The sequence below is a fragment of the Apis cerana genome, linkage group LG9 (genome assembly GCF_029169275.1).
Source record: "Apis cerana isolate GH-2021 linkage group LG9, AcerK_1.0, whole genome shotgun sequence".
Classification (NCBI taxonomy): domain Eukaryota; kingdom Metazoa; phylum Arthropoda; class Insecta; order Hymenoptera; family Apidae; genus Apis; species Apis cerana.
This window is the reverse complement of record NC_083860.1, coordinates 8,387,834-8,408,013: the sequence shown is the minus strand read 5'-3', so window position 1 is coordinate 8,408,013 and position 20,180 is coordinate 8,387,834. Positions and strand designations below refer to the sequence as shown.

At 43.6% G+C, this 20,180-nt stretch overlaps 1 protein-coding gene across 3 annotated transcripts in view; it reads right to left on the bottom strand.

The window, feature by feature from the left end:
- Positions 1–20,180, bottom strand: part of LOC108004465 (ELKS/Rab6-interacting/CAST family member 1) — a 53,875-nt gene that overhangs the window by 11,767 nt on the left and 21,928 nt on the right. Inside the window, exons 4-6 of one of the 3 annotated variants that reach the window (XM_062079420.1) lie at positions 18,920–19,047; positions 12,014–12,202; positions 9,372–10,301 (exon numbers count right to left, since the gene is read on the bottom strand). In XM_062079420.1, the coding sequence (XP_061935404.1) occupies positions 9,372–10,301; positions 12,014–12,202; positions 18,920–19,047 (1,247 nt within the window). The remainder of the gene's footprint in view (positions 1–9,371; positions 10,302–12,013; positions 12,203–18,919; positions 19,048–20,180) is intronic. The other 2 variants (XM_062079418.1, XM_062079419.1) reach the window with 2 other exon arrangements.

Sequence of the window (20,180 nt, the reverse complement as noted above, 5' to 3'; positions counted from 1 at the left end):
GGCCAACTTCCCCTCGATCGCTTCGGTCGAAACGCAAATCGGCCGTGAAATCGGGGTCACCCGTTTTCTCCTTCCGTTCCGATCCGCCAACTTTTCGACTTGCTCTAATCGCTTTGTCGAACGGGGGAAGAGCCAGAGTCCGTCTGGATTGGCTTCCATCTCTCTTTTCTCTTTTTTTCAAAATGGCAACGCGGAACTCTATCGTCGTGAGATCCACCCGAATCGAGAATTCGATTCGTCGCATTTATCGAATCGTAAACGAGGAGAAATTTCGTTGTATAGGTAAATGGAGAATGAAAATCTTGCCGATTTCCAATAATCCTTTTTAAAAAGAATTGGAATTTTTATTTAAGAATGGAATTGGATTCCTTATATCTCGTTAAAGAAACGAGGATCGTCTTCGTACTCGGACAGAAAGTTCATACTTAGCATGCAGCGATATCGAAACCAACGATACAAAGTTACAAACAAAGTGTATGTCCTGCGTGTATACGAGAGATATATATACTCATTACGTGTTCGAACGAATGTATTCGGGGAACGGTGAACAGAATTCACGGGAATAGTCCTGGGTAACTGGGGATAATCGGGGATTGTTGAGTGGAACGTATTATGTATATTGTGTCTCTCTCTTTATTATTTCGTGTACGTACCTACTACGCTCGTCTGATCTACTCTGGTGTCGGCAGGCCGCGTGAGGATCCCACGGCGAGATCTTCTCCGTTACAAGATCCCGCCGCGTGATCGCAAGCAGAATCAACACAACTAGATAGTTTTCTAACTAATCAACTAGCAGAGTACGCAGCGTCGAGGAGATATCGCGGTCCCCTCTTCTGGCAGCGTCGACCCCGCGATCGAGGCAAACAACGAACCCTCTTTTCCTCTCTTTGAATCGTATCGCCCAAATTTATGCAAACATCGCTTTCCAACCTCATCTTATCGGATCGAACGAAATCGAAATTGCCTCGATCGCGGGTCCGAATCCGCTCGAAAACCAGATGACGTGCACGCGCGTATCTCGGCCCAAAGATAAAGCACCCAGGGGTCGAGGGATCGACGGAATCCAGGCGGAATTCTCGACTGGATCGCGATCGAGCCTCGACCCCCCCTCTCTCCAGCGTTATCTATATCGTGCCAAAAAAAAATGTGTGAGAACAACACAGGTCTACGTAGAGGCGGGCGATCGTGGCTATCCGCGAGCCGGCGTCGTCTCTCGGATTCCTCGATTGCCGCCGCGAGCCACGGTTGCGGACGCGAGGCGGTCTCCTCTACGTTCACTATATATTTAAATAGTACACGTATACGTGTATACGTCTATCTACGATCGTCGTGTTTCGACTGCACACGCACGCGGGGAAACTGTGAGAAATGAATCATTTTCACCCCCTCCTCTTTCGTCCCTCGTTCGAACGGAACGAAGGAACCAAGACGCGGATCGTTTCCGCGCGCGTGTTACGTGAATTGTTGCGAACAGTCGGATCACACCAGAGAAAGGGACAGAGAGAGAGAGATAGATAGATAAATAGATAGAGAGAGAGAGAAAGACAGTATTCGGGATGGCTGGTCAGTTTTCGAAGCAGATTTCTTTCTCCACAATTTTTCCTCCCCTCTCGTTTCTTCGTTCTTTTAACTATTTCGATGAAGAAAAAAAAAAAGAAGAAAATTATGCGTATATTTCCTCTTCATCCCAAACGTAGAATCTCACCATCGAACGAGAAACATGGAAGAACGAATTGGAAGACTCGAAGAGGAAGAGTTTTCCTGCCGACTCGCCTCGAGGAAAAATATCGTGGAACGAAGAAAACGGACGGGAGGGGGAGGAATTTTTTTCTTTGGCCAATTCTAACAGTTAAGAAACTAATTTCCAAGTCGGGGAAACGGATATCTTGCAGACTTGATTGTATACCACGCGATTATCAGGGTAAGTAAATAATTTCACGGGGCGGATTTGCCGGCTATAAAAAGTTATTTTCGTCGAAAACTTACTGGCCATCCCACGCCACAGATAGAGAGAACGGAGAAGTTACTTGAGAGAAAGAGAGAGAGAGAGAGAGATAGAGTGTATGCGTGTAAGAGAAAGTGTTACTACGGAACATCGAAACACTCCGTTACATAATACGGTAATCACGTAGATGGAAACGAAGGATAGGTGATGGCTTGGAAGTGCTTCTTTGTCGGGTGAAGAATATCCTTACCTCCTCAGAAAGCTAGAATATTGGGGCACCACATTTAATAATGCTTCGCTCACCACGAAGGCCTCCCAACTCCGCCTTCCCCTTCCCGCTCATCCTCCCCAACCCTTTCGCTACGTAATTGATCAAATCTTTACGTATCATCCTCTTGCATCCACGATACGATCGAAAGGAAAAGTTAAAGGTTTATCGAAACCTCGGGTTTGCGAACTCGATCCCCGACGCTTGTCTCATTTCCAAGCGTTTCGAGGAACACCCGAAAGAGATGTTTTCAATTTCGCGTCGAAAGGGTTTCGATTGATCATCGTTGCATTCTCAATTTGCTTTTTCTTCTTCTTTTTTTCTTTTTTCTCACTCGGATCGTTCATTCGACCAAAGAAAGACTTTTCTCTCGTCACGACGGTACGTGATCAGATTCCATCAGGTATCCGCCCGATTTACTAGCGTTCATTCTCATTCCGCCCACGTAGCAATTTATATCGTCGGCCATCGTTAAACGCTCGCAACGTTATTAACGATCGCTGGACGATTTACCGGTGGTCGTGAACCGGAGGAGGGAGGAAACGAGTCGAACGAGTTCAGCGGAATTGGGGAACCGCCATCCATTGCTTGACTTATGGCTAACTTAGCTCTACCTTAATTGCTAATGTTTCTTTTTCTTTACCCTTATGACTATGAGAAATATGGCGAAGAGCGTCGTCCGGTTTATCCGCTGCCAAAATATCTGCCAAACGAAACTACCTCCTCGATCCATCTCTGAGTATCTTCTCAAATAATTTCTAAACGATCCGGCGCCTCGTTCCATTCATCGCACGCTCGAATATTACCACGATTATATATTTCTCTCGTGTTATTAAATGAGAATCGTGAAATATGAATTTCACACGCGAATGAAAAATATTTGAAAAAGGAGCGGGAGATGCAGGATCGAGAGAGATCGCGGATAAACCGAACGATCGCCTTAACGCGTTCATCTCCATGTGTCGTGGATGGGATGATGATGGCGATCTATGAAGGATGATAATGTTTTTACCTGATCGCAAATCGATCAACGAGACGACTGGCTAGATGGCGAGAGATGCGTCGAGGATATATGTATATATATATATATATATTTATATTTATATTTATATACATATACGTTGCCTGCGTGCATGCAGCATGCATCAGGGTACAAAGGATCGCATCGATTTGCTCGCATGCGTTTTCTTTCTTTCTTTTTTTTTTTTTTCTTCTAAATCAAAGTTGTCAAAGGATTGATCGGCGAACGAGTCGCGTGACGCGGGATAGGTGGACAGGTCATGTCAAGCGGTGATCGGACACGGACAAACACGAACAAATGCGATCCGAAAAGTGATCCGCGCGATTCGAATATTATCTCGACGAGACTCAAGTTCGAACGTGAGATTCAGAATGGCGGATTGAGAAATGGCGCGAGGCGTCGATTCGCCGGCCAATTTTTCCTCCCCACGGGGATTCCTTCGATTTCGCATTTTCAAATCGAACTCGATCTTAGGGACTCAATATCGATACTGCCTCTCAATTATCGAGGAATCCCTGTGAGTCGAGACGATTGAACAACGACTACTACCTTAGAGTTAGTTAGAGCGATGAGTATACTAGCTGTGAGATATTTTTACTTCGACTACTACGGGCATTGATGATTGACATTGTTGCGCAAGCTTCGTTTTCGTCGTCATCGTTCGATCAATGAAGTTGTGAAAGAAAATTTAGATTGAAAAAAGAAAAAAAATAGCAGAGAGTAGAGTGGTCTTGATCTTGGCTTTTTTTAACTTGACGTTGAAAGAAAAGAAAAGCTTGCATCTTTGGAAAAGAGACGTACCTAAACGGTGACGGTGATGCTACGAGTGGCAAACAATCGTCTACTTCACCTTATTACACTCCTTACACGCATGCATCATGCCTAAATAGCTACATTTCGAATTCTACGCGACGAGAGAATGGCGAGCGACGATGAACGTGTGATGAGAGATGCGATGACTATTTCGTGGCGCGAGGTAAATAAATCCCCCCCTCCCCTCTGTTCAAACCCCTGAAAACCTCCTCCAAAAAACTCGGCGCTTTAAAAAAAAAAAAAAAAAAAAGAAACCGATATAACGATAGATTCGAAATCCTCATCGAAATCCTCCTCTGAGCGATAATAATCGAGATGACAAGATGAACGCAACGAGAATCGGTAACACTATTTACTGAGAGATCGGTGAGATGAGTAAAGCGTGATAGAGGCGTGAGAATGACGAGATGATTAATCGACCGATCGATCCCTTTTTCGTCGGTCTTAATGTCTGTTACAGTGGTGGTGTGGTGATGGCTGCAGGAGAAAACGAGTGAAACGAGTCAATGATCGGCGGTGATGGGGAGGGGGCAGGCGAATCGGTGGCAATTCTACTCTCGAACACACAAGGAGGGACAAAAATGCGTGAGCGTCGATGGATTATTCGTGAATTGTGAATGATCTCAAGGTCGTTGCGTCGAGAGCAGACAGAGATGATCCGCAAATTGGTCGGTGAAGGGTCGAAACGACGATCCCTTGGTTGATGGGGGGTGAACGTGACTCTCTACCATGGGGTGAATCGATCGTTTTGAGTGAATGACGGGTTTTGATGGTTGATGGCGAGCTCTCGTGGCAACTGAATGAATGAAGCATTGAATCGATGGTGATCGAATAATTTCTTTTTTTTTTTTTCGATGGGACGTGACGAGAGAGTTGGCCGTCAGAGAGAACGTCTCTCGTGGATGTAAAAAAAAAAAAAAAAAAAAGAAAGGGACTGAAGGAATGGGATTGAAGTTGGATCAGAGAACGAATTGAACAGAATTCATTCTTTCTTTCTCTCTTATTGTATCATTATTTCCTTTTTCTTTCTTTCTTCCTTTTCTTTTTTTCTTTTTCCTTTTCTTTTTTTCAATCCACACAATCAGTGTCTCGACACTGCACCCTTGACTTGCACGGTCTGTTTAAATCGAGGGGAAGATTTGCGAAATATAAATATTGTCTCAAAGTCTTGCGACGATGCTTTCTTTTTCTTTTTTCTTTTTTCCCTTCTTTTCATCCGAAACACGATGTCGGGATCAAGGGATGGAAGAGATCATGGATAGAATCAAGGTCGGATAAAGCGAGACTCGTGGTACATACGTATTCAGTTTCAAACAACTTCTAATCTTCGTTTCTTTTTCTTTTTCTTTTCCTTTCCTTTCTATGACGTTTCTATCTGTTCTTTTTCTCTCTTACTTAATAAATCTTTAGATTTAATAATCCTTGCTTAACATCGTCGTCCTCGAGTCAACGTCTCGAGGGGGATCGTTTCGTGCAGGCACGAGATATAGAGAGAGAGAGAGGAGAGAAAGAGAAAGAGAGAGAGAGAGAAAGAGAAATGGCAGATATCAATCATAGAACATGGAAACGAGATCGTGTTATTTCATCGATTCTTGCGATATACTTCTCCCCCTTTTTTTCCTCTTTTTTTTTTCTATTCTCTTTCTATGCCTATCTCGGTTAGCAGAGTTGCACACCGGAGAAAAGTGTGTTCAATGAACGTTATAGGCTCAGTGAATATATTAGGACCTTGCGAACGTAGCAGAGTCGTCCCCCAACACGGCTTGAAACGCGTGAAATATCGTGAGAACATCGTCGAGGTGGAAGGGTGTCCGGAGATCGGGGATGTCCTTGAGAAACGTGCGTCGATTTCCGGTCCCATCTTCGAGGGAAGGAAACACCGGAGGGAAAGAAGGAGGTTATCCCTGCGGGGGACGATTTAACGATCCCGAGATGGTAGTGGTGCCAGCTCGATTCTCACTGCGATTCTTTGAGGAGCGGCTCGAAATGCAGCCTACTCTCGAGACTCGATATTGCTCGGGATTTTTTCGTTCGTCGGGAACGCTCACCGCGTTCCGTTCCCAAAAACAGTTCTCTCCGCTTTTAAAAATCGCACACGGCCAACAAGCTCTTTTCCTTTTCTTCCTCTCTTGGTTTCGTTTTGCTCGCTGAGGGACAGCGCTCTGCAGCGCTAGAGATCAGAGTAGAAAAATAAAAGACTCCTCGAGCTATGGTTGGAGAGATTTCGTATTTCTCGAGAGCGAACGGCGCGCGAGCCATCGATCGAGCAAGAGAAATATAGAGACACGCACGAACGAGTGGGGCCAAGAGAGGTTCGAGAATCCACGATTCCTCGACCTCGGGTTAGATTTAGATTTCCCTCCTTGTCACCGGCTCTCCCTATACGCGTGCGATCTCTGTCTTCTGGGGAGGGAATCGCGCACCGACACGGCTCCAGAATCGAGTAGAGGCGGTCTTAAAACGTTTCTCAGCTACGAAAATATATCCCCAGTTGGAAGCATCTCCTCTCATGCCACTTATTCCTCCTCTACGCACGCTTCCTCGTCTACCGCGTTACACACCGTACAATGCACGCTGCTCATCTTTTTTCCGCGTTTCGTGATGCCGCCACACCTCTGACGCATACGTGGCAACGAACACGTGCCGCCACGAATCTACGCTACTATTTGTATCTCGTCTCGGTGAAATTTCCTCGTTGAAAATCGAGATACGTACGTTTTCTTTCTTTTATTTATTTATTTTTTTTTCGAATCACGTTTTGGCGAAAAAGATCGACGATCGGATTTCTCGGGATGGACGATTCTCCATGATAATATAAATTTATCGACTAATCTTTCATTTTTCAAGAGAGTGTCTATACGAACTTACGCGTCTACGGGAGGCTACGTGACAAGTACTTTCAAACGATTTTTCAGATAGGGCTAATTATTTTCCAAATATATATTATTATTATTACCTATATTATTTTTCTCTACATTTTAACACAGGTAGGAACAGTTAGGTGCACTTTTTGTACTCTGCTAAATTTTTTTTCTTTTTTTGCAGACGATTCAATTCCGCGATTTACCTAAAAAATATCTCTTCTCCGAAAAATAGCGTTTTTCTTTGAACCTGTGCTCACGTCACAGAAGATAGAAGATCGTCCATCCGACGAACCGGATCTGAGAAAATCTTTTTCCCAAAACGAGCGGGGAACGAATTGGTTTACGACGAAATCGTAAATCCTGAAGATACAACGCCTCTTACGAATAAATAAATAAATATATATATATATATACAGAATAAACGTAATCGCGAAACAACGCGTGTCACCTAAGAAGACGCTTCTCTAATTAAAAAATCATAGACTGTACACAAGGTCAACGTTCTATAGACATTCCAGAATTCAACGACTTAATAACGATCATCTAAGGCCCTAGACATTAGGTACGCGCAGTTGCTCTCGGTCTCTATACACATAGAAGCTACCGAATTAATCACTTTCTCGTTGACTTTCTCTCACAGAACTGGCCGAAACCCAAACTCTCCATTATATTTACACCTCTCTTGTCTCGCGCTCTTCTTCCACGCTCTTTTTCATCCCCTCATTTTCATCCCCTTTTCACCTTTCACGATGCTCCAAGATCTATGGACGAACGTCTATCCATCCACACAATATCCGATGATCTGATAATATATATACGTATATAAGGGGAACGATCGACGTTTGAACGCAGGGACACGGAGGTGATTCGGGTTTCTTCGTCGGTTCTTCTCGACTAAACCTACGACTTCTTAAACAGGTACAATCGAGTCAAAAAATAGAAACTCTGCTGTTCGATAAGAAAGGGATGTGTCGGGAGGTAAAGAAAACAGGTACGCTAATGTGCCACGGGTGCACACGTACGATATATACATATATATATACATACATATACATATATATATATATATACGAGTCAATGAGAAGTAAGAAAAATGGGGTTCTTGCTCTTTGATCATCCATCCTTTCTCGGGGCACGAGATCGAGAAATAGGATGGAATCGTTCGATGCGAAAGGATGCTCAGGAACGTTCTCCTTTCCGCGCGGGGAAAAAATAGTTTCGATAAATGTTCCCGCCCTTGTCTGTGGAATACAATACAATAAAAATACGGAATAAAAAGTAGAAAAAGTAAGCGTATCGTGTCTTAGACCAAACGTGCTTCTGGAGGGTGCTTCTCGAAACTTTTCAAACTTATTTTACTCTCGAGCGTTTCTTCTTTCTTTCTTTCTTTTTTGTTTTTTTTACTTTTCTGTGCGCGTTTTTTCCCCCTCTCCCGTATATCTTTCGTCGAGAAATGTGTCGCACGGACAGAATAATACGGTGCAATGTGCATACATTTCGACGATTGTAATCAACGTTGCCATCTCAACTCTCACGGACTCATATATGTATATATATATATACGTACACATACATATATATATATATATATATATGTATATACGCGGCGCGCTATTACGACGCGGCTATTTTCGAGAAGACAAGACGAAAGGAATCGAAAAAATCCGCGGGACTTTTCGACCTGAACGATTCGACTGACGAACGACCACGTCACGCAGCTTCCTTCGGCGAATCCGCATCTTTTTCTTCGGCTTCCTTTCCTCTCTGCAGACGACTAGATACGTAGACACACACGCCAACACACGCACACGCACATACACGCACGATTACACGTTGTCTCCGCTCGATCGACCATACGCTTCGTCTCTTTCATTCTCACGTTCGTTCTCTCACTTTCTCTCCCTCTCTCACTCTCCGCGAGCATCGAGGACGATTTTTGTCGACGTCTCGACTATCGAGTTAAATAACACAGCCGGATCTAAAATTTTCTCTTGGTTTAGGTATCGGCATCTTCACACGGATCGTTACGCACCACCCCTCCCTTCCTTGATTTCGAGGAGGGATGGAGAGACACAGACGCTCAGTCTCCGCTTTCTCTCGGTGAGTTTCTTTTTTTTTTTTTTCTGATTCAAAACGAGACGCAAGATAGTAGTAGCAGTAGCAGTAGTAGTAGCAGTAGTAGTAATAGTAGTAATAATAGTAGTAGTAGTAGTAGTAGTAGTAATAGTAGTAGTAGTAATGGTAGTATATCGTGTAGTATCGTGAGCCTTTTCTCTCGATATACCTTCGACAGATCGGGTAGATCGGGTAGATCGGGTACTCACTTAGAGAGGAACCTGCGGCGCGCAAGGTCCGGCGCGAACGCAACATAGAAGGGCAGAGAAATCCAAGAGTTCGAGAGGTTTTTCCCTAGACGGCGTCGTTCTTTTCGATCCGCACGTTGTTGATGAAGAAACTTACTTGCCGTTTGAAGTTCATGTCGTGCTTGTTGAAGGTGTGCGCGTGGAGCGCCAGTGCGCCCTGCGCCGCAGGCTCAATTTGTTTCAAGTGTTGCTGCATTTGCTGCTGATGCTGCAACTGCAGCTGCTGCTGCTGTTGCTGCTGCTGCTGATGTTGATGGAGGTGAGGAGGCTGATGATGATGATGATGAGGGTGATGATGAAGCTGATGGAGATGATGATCCGCGTAACGATCGGTATAGGGATTGACCACGCCGGTGGTAGCGCCCGACGAGATGCCGCCGAGGCACGAGGAACCGCCCCCACCGCCTCCGCCGCTCGTGGTCCCACCTGTCGAACCGGCAAGCAATGAACTGGTTAATGCCGAGGTCGACGTGTGACCGTACGGTACCAGCGAGGTCATCACGGACGGTCCCCTGGCCAAGGTCAACGTGCCGGGCTGCTGCGGACCACCCACGGCCGTCACCAACCCCTGCCGCATTTGCGACTCGATACCTCCCACGGCAACCTTATTCTGTTGCTGCTGTTGTTGCTGTTGTTGCGTCTGTTGTTGCGTTATCGTTTGCTGCTGCGCACTACCGCCCCCGCTACTACTCGGCACAGCGGTCGCTTTCAACAGCTGCTCCCTTAATCTACCGCCGCATTCCTTAATACGTTGCAACTCGGCCTCGAGCAAAGCCACCTCCTTCTCCAGGGTTTGTATGCGCGCGTCTTTTGTCTCCAAGATGGCCGTCAGGGTGGTGCTACCGGGCACGCCGCCTGGAACCGCCACGCTACCTCCAAGGACGGTACCGCCTGCACCTGATACGCTACCTAGCCCGAGACCAGCGCTTCCGCCCGCCACGGCTGCCCCGGATGACGCGGTCGACGCGTACGCCAACTCCAGCTGCGTCTGCAGGCTCTTCAGGCTCTCGTTCGTCGCTTTGAGCTCCTTTACAACACAAGCAATAGGGACACACGGTTACGTTTCGTCCATTTCGTTTCCGCCGTTCTCGTGTCTCTCTAGCGAGCGTGCGAGGGACAGTTTTTTTTTTTTTATACTGCTACGGTTTTTTGTTTTTTGTTTTTTTTCTTGGTGTGATGTTATGCGGTGGTTCGGTAGAAGAGATGGTACTACGGTGGTCGGGTGCGGCTTCGCTAACACACGAAATCTGTCCCGTGAATCGTGACGATCCACGATATGGATTATAGGGGAACCGTATACAACGATACCGTACATAGTGGAGATTATTTCTGGCCAAACGAGATCGGGACGGATAGGAATAGAATTTTTTCCACGCTGTTTCGTTTCCACACGGGACAGTCTCGAGGAAGCGGAAGTGGCACCGGCAGCGTCCCGGTTGACGAAAGAAAAGCGACGTCTCGCCGAGCTTCCTTCATCCTTCGTTACATCGATCCAGCCGATCGTTTCGCGCTCCTTCCGTGAATGACCATGTATGTCTTGTCATATTCTTTTTTTTCCCGACGTATTTTTCTCTCTGATTATCCAATTTACTCTCTCACGCTTGCTGTACAATGGAGCTACGAGGAGCACCACCGATCATCACCGACGACATCCATCATCGTCCACAAGGACCGCATCTCTATCGATCATCTCTCGACACAAAATTTTTCTTCCACGATCGCAAGGTCACTCTACCAACCGAAGGCTTCTTTTCTTTTCTTTTTTTTTCTCTTGGTCTTTCTCTCTTTTCCTTTCTTTTTTGCAATATTGTCGAGCCTTCGATCTTTCGATCGGACGCGAATTAGAATTTCTCCTGCTCTTTAAACATCCTCTTGCGGACGCCGGGCGCCGCCGCAGTTCTTTCGCCCACCGCGACGCACGGCCGACATCGTTGTCCATATTTCTGCGCGCGGCGTTTCGACGGCTCTCCCGTTTAATAACCCTTTCCTTCTTTCCCTTCCTATCCTCTCTCTTATCATGCAGCCGATCGTACAGTTTCATGTCTCGTGCGCGCAAATTCGTGCAACGAGAAAATGGAGGAAAGATCGTTCGACGCTCGTCCCGATGGAACGAGAAATCGGGCATCGCCGAACGCGATCCGAGATATAGATTATATAGATTCTTTGTCAGAGGATAAACAATTCGAAACGCGGCCACGTCGCATGGACAAGATGGGTAAGAGCAAGATGTGTATCCACGACTCGTCGATCGAGATGGACATCGAGTTCGAATAAGTGCAACGAATGAAAATTCACACACCGTTCGCGCGGCGATAGTGGTGAAGTAGCGGTGGAAAAGAAAAGAAAAACAGTGCTGGAAGGTTTCACGATTGTCATGATAAACAGCGTGCAGATGTGGTCGAGATTCGTGGATACGCATTTCGACGAGTGTGCGTGGCTATATATGTAGCACGATGAATAATCCCTCGAGTGATCGCAAACCGATATTTGAAAAATTTGAATTTTCCTCTCATTCGTTCCTTGGATTCGATCTTGAGTTTCATTTCAACAATTTTTTTCTCCGAAACGAAAGAATCAATCGGGAATAGCAGGGAACGAGAGCGATTTAAATCGGTCGATTAATTGGCAAGGATCGAAACAGATGTATAATACAATTGGGAGAGAAAATCGGGTTGCTATCACTCGCTATGGACGAAACACAAGAGGTGTTAAACGGTAGAGGATAAGACAGTAGATTACGCGAGGAGAACGACGTCGTATTATCGCATGTCGCATCAGGTCGGTGCCAAACAGTCGCAAAGTCCTCCCTTGGGCCTGGGATCGGCTCGTCTTGACGCGACTTGACGACTTTCGGACCGTCCCGCTGCTCGTGCATCGATTACGACGAATGGCCATGATAGCGGTATGTCGTGATGGGCAAGAACGTGTCTGAGATGTACAAGAACGAGAAGAGAGTATATAGTATATATATACTGGGTGGTAAAAAAAAAAAACATTCAGTGAGTTCACAGCGGAGATGATCAAGATCAAGAAAAATCAATAAGAAATAAATACAAAACGATATCTTTGTGAAGATATACAGAGAAAGAAAAACTTGGTGCATTTATATATATATCTCATTTCTTTTTTTTTTTTTAAATGTATATATATATATAGAGAGAGAAAGTGAATGTGAATGTTACGTGAGGAGGACAAACATTCCGTAATCGTATTATTTAAAAATGTACATATATATATATATAGAGAGAGAAGAATAGCCATTCATTCGCGTGTGTATGTTGGAGAGTGTACATACACGAGATGAGTTATTCGATGGTAGAACGTGGAATATTTTGTAAAATATTGCCTCCATGGCAATATGCCATGCTGTCGAAATTAAATGTGTTACGAGCAATCCAATTTTATTCTCTCGAAAATCATTTTTTTGTCCACGACTTTTGGAACCATGTCCAAGATATAAAAAGAAAAGAAAAGAAAAAAAAAAATCGAGAGAAGAATCGAAAAATCTGAAATCGCGAAAGCAAATAGATGACGAAACGTTCCATCAAGTTCTACCGATGATCGTCTCAACCGGTGTACACGTGACGTGAGAATGAACAGTAGCGCACATTAAATAAAAAGTGATCGTATGAAAATGTTTTCTCTTACGGGACGAATCAAAAGTCTCGCACGGCCCGATGCTATCCCCCTGCCTTCCACATCTTCGGATCGTCAAAATTCCCTTCGTTCGAGGCTATCGATGCGACGATTCACCCCCCTCTCTCTCTCGTATGCGTGATTTTATTCCGTAAAAGTTTCTAGATTTTTGCCGAAAGACGAGGAAAAAAATGAAGCATTTTGACACTTTGCAAACAGCATTTCGATCATTTTTCCCCTTGTATTTAAAAAAATACGCGTGTATTTTCGAAAAAAATGTTTTTAATATTTCTCTTTTTTTTTTTTCCAAGAATCACCAAGAACATTCACCGCTCTTTGCAAAGGCGCACATTCGTTAATGAGACTTACGTGATTCTACTTGTGCCTTACACCGACAATATATAGGAGAGTGTATGCCTGGTCTGAATCGGTGTACACGTCGAAAGCAGTGAATGTGCATCAATTTTCAGGTGCATCGTCGCTAAATCAGATTGGACTAATTTTGCGTCGATCGAGCTTTTCGAAATTCGATTCGTTCAGTCTTTGTGCATCGGTGCATCGATGTGTAATATTGGATACTCGGCGTAAGATACCGCGTATTTTCCTGCATATCGATCCCATATCGATTAAAAATTTCATTTCATTTCGAACGATTTCGACGTCAAACATCGACATCGAATCTTTTAATCCGATATTCTTTTGTCCTATCGATTCGATTAGAATCACTTTCGATTAGAATATAGATATACATATAGATATACCTGGATCGAACACAGGAAAATAAGCGATCGAGACTAGCGTCTAAGACGTTGGCGTGACTTTTGACTCGAGTTCCGCGGTCTGTGTGGCATACATACCATTGCATTTCCGAAGGCACGATCTCCAGCAGGTGTATACACACAAAAGTTTAGATACGCGTATGTAATATATACGTGTACTTTGAAAATTATCGAAGGCGTGACGAAATGTGACATGGAGGCTATTATAGATTTCGCACGATGGAACTCGTCGAGATTTTTCTCTTTTTCCCACGATATTACGATTTTTACAAAACAGAAGAAAAAAAATAAAATCGATTTCTCTTCCAATTCTTTCTTAAAAAGAATTCGGAAAGAATTTGAAATTTCGCCATCTCGGATTTGGAAAATAATTTAATTTCCATCCGTGGGAATATAATTATTCCTTTTCTATCAAAACTCATCCCTTCCTCACGTCGATTCCAATTTATCTCGAATCGTTTTATTCCCGATCCTAATCCCCCGAGCAGAGTTCCGATCGCGCGAAATTCCTGTTCACTGCGGGACGGACGCAAAGAAACACAGTTAGCAAGTTGGCAAAAGAAACATTCAACGATTCGGTTCCTCGGCTCGGGAAACCGAAGTTACGAGTCGAGTTTACGCGATAATTAACGAGGGAAATTTTGATTAAAAGGTAATCGGTCGGAATTGATCCGAAGATTGTGCACGATATACAGATATTCCCTGTTTTATCGAATCTATTAACTCGATCGTGTGGTCAGTGTACCTGTTGGGTCCTCCCTGGCCAGTGGCTGGATCTGGGGAACAGGTTGACGTGCATGTCTTCGGCCACTAATTTCATAGGAGGCTTTAACGACCGGTTGGTGATGATGAGTGGTGGTGGTGGTGGTGATGGTGGTTGTTATGTTGATGGTGGTGTTGATGATGACGATTATGATGATGTACTCAATCTTTTTTTTTTTCATGGCGGTGCTCCATGACGATATATAATATGTGGTGGTTGTTGTTGTAAATAGTTGTCAAGAAAGGGGGGTGAGAGTGACGAAGGGTCGAATGCGGGCGTGAATTCTCCCCCATTTAGGAATTGCTAAACGTCTTATCACCTACACATCCAAAGCAGCTCATTCCACGCATTCCAATCGCAGCATTTTTTTTTTCTCTTTCTTTTATATATATAAATATATAATATACATGTATATTTATATATATATTTCTTTTTTCTCCACGATTTATCATCGCATTAGTTTACTTCTTTGTTTCTTTCTTTTTTTTTTCTATTTCTCTGTATTTTCCCCGATCAATTTTTGTTTATTTTTTTTTTTTTTTTGCCAAAGTCTTGGTCGTCGACGTCTCGTACAGTCGTCGTTCGATCCGCAAAGGGTGCAAAGAGAAAGACAGAAGAAGAGAAAAGGCAGACAGAAAGAAAGACAGAAAGAGGGTAGGAAGAAAGAGAACGATCGTGGGACAAGGATCAGAGAGATTCTATGCGTTTGAATATCCCGTTCTTTTTTTTTTTTTTTTCTAGGAGAGATCGTTTCCTTGCTGCATGCTTTGTCAAGGATTTCAGCCACGGCTAACATACTTCATTGGCTCACCGACACCTCTCCCTCGCCTTGGTAAACAGCTATTCTCTTCTTCAACGACTTATTGTCCAACATTCCGTTCTCTTATTAAGTTCCACAAAGGAAATTAAATGGAAAAACCAAGAAAAGCCTATCTATTTATTACTTGTCGCAACTGAGAAAGAAGCATGCGTGTCCAAAATAAAATCTCCTCCAACATATATATATTTTTTCATCGCCTGGAAACAATTTTCCTCGGTCAATCGTGTTCTCGAGTCGAAATCTCAAGTCGAAATAATCAACGCCGATCAAACGCGGATGGCGTTGTTTGGAAAATAAACCATATGGATGAAATCGATCGATATCAATGAACAATATCGCCCAACAAAATCCACGAACGAAACCAAGCTGAAAATAAAACCAACGGAACCTACGGAACCTAGGAACGCTAGACATTCGTCCATTCCGTTTTTTCCGATCTTACTGCTCTGTCCATTGCTGTAATAATGCGACGCCATCGTGAAAATATTGCATACATATATTCGTACACATATATTCGCGCATGTATGTATATATATATATATATAGAAGTCGAAATTTCGAAGAACGAGTTCAAAACCGTCCTCTTTCTTCTACGTTTCTACGTTTTCCCTCCGGGGGATGAAGTATGTCAGTCATGAACGAGTGAGGATCGATGGGATATAAATATGTATATATGTATATATATAAATCAGGCCCAGGTGATAAAAAGGTGTGCTACTAAATCGGCGGTAAACGATAAGAGAAACATGGTCGGTGACACGAGGTCAACAGGCCTTGGTGCTGGGTGCATACGTTCATTTTCGTGACGTCTCTCGCTCGATACCCGACCCCCGGATCGGTCGATGGAGGGGTGTAACCGCGTATTGGGGTGCAAGAAAAAAAGAGAGAAAGAAAGAATAAAAGAAATTGGTGGTGATGATAAACGCGATTGGATAAATGGTACTTCTTTTTTTTCTTTTTTCTTTTTTTTTTCGACGCTCTGTCCATCGTATGATCACTCCTCCTCGGGAATGAGTTAAACGAGTTCTCTGTCCAACTTTCGTGCGAATTCCCCCTCTCGTTAAATCTGTAAATTTTGCCACTCAAGCCACGTAGACTTCACCTAATTCCTAAGATCTAAACGCAGGCACATATACGAAGATGCAGGGGAAAGATTCGGAATTGGCGGATGCGACGTCACCGTGGATTCTCAGACACTGTTACTCTCTTTTTTCTCCCCAATTACTTTTTCTTTCAATTAAGAGATGCGAGATATTTCTCCAGTCACGCGTGCTTGAACTACTTCTCGCGCTTGAATTTGTTCTTTTACCATTCCGCCAAGGACGAATACTAAACAGGATATTTATGCTCTTTCGTTCTTCCCTTTCCTTTCGCACAGATTTCCCTCTCCAATCATCGGACTTTATTCTAATTCGAAGCTATCGCTTCGAAAGTTTCGAAAAATCTCGTTCGCTATCCACGGCGACTTTGCATCCGATGACCAAGCTATGTACAGACTGGGATGAGAGATAGAGCTAGGGACGTGAACGACATTTCGGAAAGAACGGCTACGACTCTTCTAACGGATGAATTTACGGATCAGGTATGCGAGATAACATGGCGGCGGCGGTGCTCGTGGAATAGTGATGACACAAATATTTGCTATGGTGACTGGTGGTTGCGAAACAGCGACGGTATATATATATATATATAAGTATGTATATATAGGATGCTACTAGAATAAGCGCTACTCTCACTATCGGCGACCGAAACGTCCAAAAGTTCTCATTTGAAATTCTGCTCTTATAAATTAATAATTAAAAAAAGAAAAAACGAGAGAAATCAATTTCTCGTATATTCTTGAGAAATTATGATAATAAATGAGAGAATTGAACATTTTTCCTCGATCGATAAAAGTGTCGACATTATTCACGAGAAATAAAAAACAATTTCCTTTCTTTATTTTCTCGATTGAATCGACAAGTAGGATAGACGAGCGTAGCAGAGCACACACACGCACACACACAGTCTCGTTTCGTTCTTTTCATGCATTTTCTCGAGGTAACAAGACGCATCGAGGTCCCAGGAGACGATAAAAATTCACGAGAGAGCGAAATGTCTTGAAAACACGGATCTTTCGTCCCCCTCGATTTTGCCCCTGAAATTAATCCGAGCTTTTGGACGTTTCTCTAAATAGACAGATAGACCGGAATAAAAGGACACGCGCGTCCGCAAGCGCGCAGGTGCCGTGAAAGCTGTGAAAGTGGAAGTAAACGTGTGCGTTTTTCGTGTTGACACGCGTGATTAAAATATTGGACCGTAAATAATATTCGTGTATATATGTATTATACTCTGAAACGTGTACTCTGTTCGTGTTTGAACGTGACTGTTTCTCGAAAATCGGAAAGCATCGCGAACCGAAAGAAAGGAGGGGAGGGCAGGGTTGAGGATATATTACCGAGTTTCATTTTATTACTAAAAAATGACCGAAAGTGACGATAACACAGATTCCTGTCGAGTGTTTCGCAATTCCGTTTACTTCATATTCGATTCGTCTGCGCTTTTTTTTCGGTTCGTAATCGAGGCAGGAATACACGCGCATTTTCGTAATGTAACAATCAGTAAAAGAGATCAGTCAGAGAAATTCGCGTCGCGAGAAATCTAATTACTTTTGCCTTCTTTCAATTCCCCTTGCACTTCGAGATACGAGCGCGACTCTAACCTCGTATCGATCCGACAATAACCGTGTTCCAAACGAGTTCGAAATAGTGCTACTTTATTTGGTATCTGGTGGATCTCGCACGAATATTTCCGACTCGATCCGTAGTTTGGTTTTACTTATCATCCAACAGATCGTAATAATAAGATTCGTCTACGGATAAGATTCCATTCCAGTGGGATTCGTTCTTTCAGGAAGGAAATTGTAAGTCTCTAAATATGCTCGGCTACACAATGAGGAGAGGGGAGAGGAGGATGGGGAAAGGGTTTGTGTTTCGCGTTTCCAGGTTAATTTTTCTTCGAAAATTCGCACGTTTGTTTTCCCTTTCTGTCATCGGATGACAGAACGCGTAATGGCACGGCATTACTGAATCATTATACGCGTAAGGAGAAGGAGGGCGGGGGTTGTGTGGCGTGTGGCGCAGGGTTGAAGCGTGAAATGACACGAGGAGGGAGGGAGGGGGAGCGGGGGAGGCGAGAGAACAGAAAGCCACTGGCAGCGCAATAATAAAAATACTCTACTACTTGCAAGCGAAAAGATACTACTACGATAGATCAACAACGGTGGGCAGCGACTTCAAGAAAGAGATAAAAAAATGAGAGAAGAGAAATGGAGAAAAAGAAAAAAAAAATAGAATGAGAAAGAGAGAAAAATATAACAATGTCGATCGCGTAATTAGTAATATATATATATATAAAAGTGTGCACGCGCATCCCTGAAAAATCGCGAGATGCGTGTGTACAAGTGGTAATCGCGATGGTACGAACGAATTGAACATGATATGCACATAATTACGTTGGATGAACGTGGCAATTAAAAAAAAAAAAAAAAAAAAGAAAATATCGTCGATCAGAGTGGTAGTGATACATATATATGTAGAGAGAGAATAATAATTATATATATATATGTATAATGAATATGCCGACATGGGTAGAAATAGCTTAAGGACCTGCTTCTGGGCCATCGACTGCATCTGCTGGAACATGATCCTTTCCTCCTCTTTTCCTGGAACAGCAGAAAGCAACGAGAAGCTCTTGGGATGTCTGCTCGGAATCCAGATTTTCGGACGGTAGCTGTCTGCGTTTTACACGATTTAACATCAATTTTTAAACATTTCTTGGCATTGGTTCTCTTCGAGATTTTTTTTTTTTTATGTGGGAAAGGGAGCGTGATTTTCTTGTTTTTTTTTTTTTGGTTTTCTCTCTCATGAAAATGTCACAAGATGAAACACACCTCTTCCGTGGTTGCGCAGCATTTTTCGCCTTTAATAACAACAATAACGATAATTAAAACGGTTACACTATCGGTTTACGTTTAGCACGAAGAGCGTTATCCCAGGTGCAAAAATATTTTCCTCCGTCTCTCATCGTTTCAAAAATTAAACGATCGTGCTTAAAACGAAACCGAAACGGTTTATTACGCTACAGTTTCTCTAAGTTTCTCGAAAGCCCGGTCCACACGAAGATGAAACTGTCACCACGTCGACCAGCCTTCCTCAGTATCTCGGTCACAGCGAAAGTCAGCGATATTATTTCCGTGCGTGAAACGTTGTTACGCAAATAGATGGGTTCTCTCGCCTAGCCTCTCTCTTCACCATTTCCATTTCCCAATGTTCACGCCACGAGATCGACGCGGTTGCGACCAATCTTTTCCACCCCCGATTATTATCAAGTTACGGGCGAAAATTGTAGATAGAAACGCGTATGCGCGCGGACAAAACTCGTCTGGAATTCATCGAATCTATCCCTTTTTCCTGTTCTACTCTGTGCACCCTCTTTACGATCATCGCGCCTCTCGTAAGCCGCGTGAAACGCGTCGTCTCGCGCTCGTTTATTTTATATTATTTTCCCAGGAATTAGGAGAACGCAACGAGCGCATGCTCACTTCAAATCGCGCGACAACTCACCGATCATTCTCGTGTTTTTACTCTTATTACGCACACGAAAAAAGTCTTCGTTCGATCTTTTAATTATTCTTTTTTTTTTCAAAGAAATGAGGAATATCGTTTCGCCCCCTTTTTTTTTATATTTATATCTAAAGAGCGATGCTGCTAATCGAAACGAAGCGAATCTTCGCATCGTTAGAATGTCGTACGTGATGCAGGATAATAAAAGTCTCTGCAGAAATGATCGTACATGTAATCTTGGCTAAAAGATGAAACACATTTAAGAAAGGACATACCGAAACGATCTCGGACAAAACTGAAGTGA